The sequence below is a fragment of the Vigna radiata genome, chromosome 8 (genome assembly GCF_000741045.1).
Source record: "Vigna radiata var. radiata cultivar VC1973A chromosome 8, Vradiata_ver6, whole genome shotgun sequence".
Lineage (NCBI taxonomy): Eukaryota > Viridiplantae > Streptophyta > Magnoliopsida > Fabales > Fabaceae > Vigna > Vigna radiata.
Window position 1 is genome coordinate 120,269 of NC_028358.1, and position 4,485 is coordinate 124,753.

Below are 4,485 nucleotides of genomic sequence, written 5' to 3' on the forward strand. Positions count from 1 at the left end.
GGATTGGGGATGGTAGGGATGGTATAAGCAAGAAAAAAACATAAAACAACTACAACTTGAGAGTGACCCAAACGAATGATGTCAACACTTGGCATTAATTTAGTTGAAGTTAGAGGTAAAAATAAAATAGTCAAACAAGGTTATTTCACGTAGTTTTTTGAGATTATAAATGATCAGGTGGTGTAGTCTTGGAATTTATAATAAAGAGAGAAGAAAAGTTTTAAAAGTTAGCTTACAGAAAACCATTTTTTATGCAGCTACTGAGTGTAGATTACTTTCAATAAGATCGTGATCATGTTTGTAAGCTTGATTGGTATACACATTAATTCGATTATCTTTTTCTTTTGACTAAAAAAAACTGAATATGAGCAGTGGAAGTACTAAAAGATTGGAAGGATTCTGAAATGCGGTTGGAGAAGGAATTATTTATTGAATAATCTAACTCAGAGGATACAAAATATGGCATTATTTATGAAGAGGTCGCAAGGGACCGAGTCGTTCAGACTCACATGCATGCAAACATAGATATATAGTAAAAAACACACTTGGAATTCAGGTTGGCGTACGTAGTTTGTCCAAAACAAACTGAGGTTGTAATTGAGGTTTAGGTTTGGGTTGTTGGCGATGGGAAGGCGTGGTCAGGAACATTGCCACCATGGCAGCACTTGTAGTTAACGGAGGTGACCTCCATGACGCGTCCACAAGAGGCATTAGGGCATGTTATGGTTGCGAGAACATCAAGAGTGTTGAATTCGCATGGTTGAGGAGCAGGAAGATGACGCTTGGTCTCATAGTACTCTTGGAAGGCAATGTCGAAGCCTTCTTTGACCAGAACTCTGTCTTTCCACTTTTCGAAGTCAGCCACAGTCTGATACATAGGTTGGGCGTGCCCTAAAATCTTCACGTTGGACCCTTTGCTGAGAATGGCCCATCCCTGCGTGTCCTNCTTCAAGCAAAGCAAAGACTTCACAATCTCTTGGATCTCACAGTCCAACTTCTCCGAATGCTTTTTCTGCCTCTTCNCTTCCACTCCTATCCAGAACCGAGGAACTATCTTCGGATCATCCTTCCCCAAATGGTAATGCTCTATTATTGCATCTGCCCTCTTTATTGTTTCGTGCCTCTTTATTTTATCCACTGCCACACTGAATTCTCGGCTCCACTTGTCGCTGCCTCCATATATGAACACGTACCTATCACCTTTCACCTATTCATTCACACACACAACAATTTTAGAGTTAATCGGTGAATGTACAGAAAACCTGGTAAGCTGGTTTTGGGGTTTTATTACCTGTATGCCGTGAAGATTTGTTTTCTTTACTTCATCCCAGAACCATTTCCATTTCTGCGCAAGTTGGTAGGCATCCGATTTTCTGAAAGGAAATGCGTCGATTCCCCATTCGAAGATGATGTCCAAGGCATCATCGTTCAGCAGCACGCCCTGTGGCTTCACCACTGGAAGAATAGGTTTACCCTGGAACTTTAGATCCTCTTCAATCAGCCTTGTTCCTGGCAAGGGTTCAATGTACTCCACCACGTACCATTTTATGTAGCTCTTCAGAGTGTTGAACACCTCCCTGCGCGCATCACCCCATCCACTCTCCATCGGNATCCACAAAATCTTGAACTCCTCTTTCTTGAATCCGCTCCTGTCATTCGGATCCTCCACTAGTCCCTCGTAGATTGAATTCAGAAGCCGAATCTCGTCTTCTATTCTGTCCAACCCGGAAATGAATAGCAACACGTACTTGTCCTTGAAAACCTCAACATTCTATTCACAAGCAAAACAAACCATCGTTTTTTATTTATAGTAAGACGATTCAGACCTTACAATAATTCTACACTGAATTAAAGCTTGAAACGACTAATATGATACGAACCACTCTCGTTTTGGTGTTGCCATCGTATATTTGAGCGTTCTGAGAGCCATTTTTACTGATCAAGAGCTTCAAAAAGTCTACAATGTCTTTGGGCTTGTTAAAGTTCCTCTTACGCCTCCGGTAGTCTTCTACCCGATCTGCAACAGTAAAATTTTAGCGAGTTAATTTCTTTTCATCACTTAAGTAAAGTAAAAACTAGATGAAACGGATGATATTGAAGGAAGCATGCAGAAACTCTGAGCACACAAAAACCTTTTTGCTTCTCGCATATCACTAGTAGCCTGGCAAACTCATCCAGAGCGAGAGAAAGTTTGGCACGAAACTCCAGTAGCGGATAGTTCCTGAAACATAAGAAGTTTAGGATTAATTACTCGACGACATTTGACATGAAGAACATGTTTTTGTTGAGATAAGACTTACGATACACCCTGGAGGTTGCTATTGCAAGCAACAAGGGAAGCGACAACCCAGTATACAACAAGGGGGATCTGCTCCAATGCATCCGACAAAGCAGGCACATCCTCGGTGTCATAGCTTTCATCAGCAGACAAGGTTCCCCAACGACTGATCTTCTCAACAGCCTCCAGCACCAGCTTCACTGTTGAGTTCAGATCAACAACCACTGGAAGCTGTCTATGCTGAACCTGATTCAGCACTTTCAACGAGTTCCCCAGAGGGTCTGATGCCTGATAAAGGTTCCAGAAGTTTCCGTACTCCAAAGCAAAACCGGCTAGAGCTACCAAAACTTTTGCATCCCACGAGAAGGTTCTCAGTTGTTGAAGAATCCTTAGGGTTGTTTGGTGTGCATTCTCCACCCCCCAAGGGGTTGTTATCATCTGTCACCATAATCAATTGCTAAAAACATTTTCTAATTCATTGTTGTATCAACTAAAGTTTATCAAAATTTAAAAACATGCAGGTTTCATATTTCACTTAGAAATGATCTTATAATTTATATTTTTTAATAATTTTAACAGATAATTAAAATACATTATATTATAGTTTTATCTTTAAATAATGCACAAAAACATTAGTGAATTCTTTTACCACACAAATAACCCATCTAACGTTTTAATTCTGACAGAAAATGGTCTTAACAACCCTTGTAAGACTACATTTAAGTTTTGCTTTAATAGAACATGTGTATGCATGAAGTGTATTAGAAAATATACTACTATGTTACTGAGTATATTGATATGATTTCTAATAAAATGGAGTAAGCGATAAAATACATGGCAGGACAGGAGCTTCAGTTTTGAGAATTCTGGTTTGGAAATGTTTATGGCAATAGCATTTCCTGCAAAACCATTTTGCTCATCGATCTGCATGACAACCAAATTTATAGTCAGGTAGCTGAACACTGGAAGCTATAATTACCAATGACTTAAGAAAAGGAAGCTATAAAACACAAAAAAGAGATTTTGATTTTTGTTAATTTACCTTGAGAATAGCCCCTACAACTCTACTTGATAGCTTGATAACGCTGGACACCACGTTGAAAAGTGGCTCACTATCAAACACTTCGTCATCGTAAGTGTGGGATGCGTACACTTTCTCAATGACCTCAATGTCACTCAACTGAAATGGGTTTGGCAGAAGAGGCTTTTGTTCAGGTTTAGAGATCGACATGTTGCTACTTCGTACGTTAATTAATCTGGATGGAAATGATGTCTCTTGTGCTATCATTAAGTTGCTCGACCTATTTATAAGTTAAGATTCTTGGAGGCTTTACATTTGGAATAATTATTAACTTTAGGTTGGAGGAGACAAATTTTAGAGAAGAATCAAAAAAGCATATAAACAAACAGCTTCTTTATTTGTGTATAGAAAACGTGAAATGTGCCTTCTCGTGCAAAGTTCAGGTTTGCCCTAATGGATTCTTTGGTGAGTGGCCATATGATAAAGGATATAATTGCCATGTTTTTGTTGGTGGAATTCGATGAAACTTTANCTTTCTCAAAAGATGGTAGGTTACTTGTCTAAAGGTTCAAGGCAAGAAGATTACCGTGGACAATGTTACCATGCAAACCTTATATGACAATGATTTGTTTCCTTTGTTGCAATGGAATTTCCTTGAACTTTTTTTTTTCTAGAAGGATGTATGATTGAAGGTCGCTTGTCCATAGGTACAAGGCAGGAACATTTTCGTAGGTCTTCATGGTGAATTTTGTTTTCATCATTACGTTATTTTTATTTATACTTCAATAAAAATGTGTACGAAATATGTAATAAAAAATTTGATGTCATCAATTAAGCTATCAAATAAAATATAAGTAACTTGAAAGCACTTTGTTTGATGTTCTTTGAAAGAGATGCAACATACATGTATTTATTAGCCGTATATATCCTTTCAAATATATAATATTAACTTGAAAGCTAGATAGATCTTTCTAAATATTATATTTAGTAATTGAAGGCTCAATCATTCACAATTTAATTGCTTGATCTTGAAGCATTAAACAACTAAAATTGCGGTGAAATCTCCATTTTTTTTCATCTCTAAAACTTGTGTGCATTCATAAATAATATAGTTAATGTTAGGATATAAATAAAAGTCGTACATAAAATAAAAGCAAAAAATAAACATGAGATTATATACAAATAA

General features: G+C 37.5%; 1 protein-coding gene across 1 annotated transcript; it reads right to left on the reverse strand.

The window, feature by feature from the left end:
• Positions 1 to 411: 411 nt before the first annotated feature.
• On the reverse strand, positions 412 to 3,552 carry LOC106769629 (protein SIEVE ELEMENT OCCLUSION B). Its single transcript, XM_014655324.2, has 7 exons — positions 3,321 to 3,552; positions 3,113 to 3,202; positions 2,301 to 2,716; positions 2,133 to 2,221; positions 1,881 to 2,017; positions 1,292 to 1,771; positions 412 to 1,207 (listed from the first exon to the last, which is right to left on the reverse strand). Exons 1-7 carry the CDS (start codon positions 3,507 to 3,509, stop codon positions 605 to 607), a joined length of 2,004 nt encoding a protein of 667 aa, XP_014510810.1. The 5' UTR covers positions 3,510 to 3,552; the 3' UTR covers positions 412 to 604.
• Between the last annotated feature and the right edge of the window lie 933 nt (positions 3,553 to 4,485).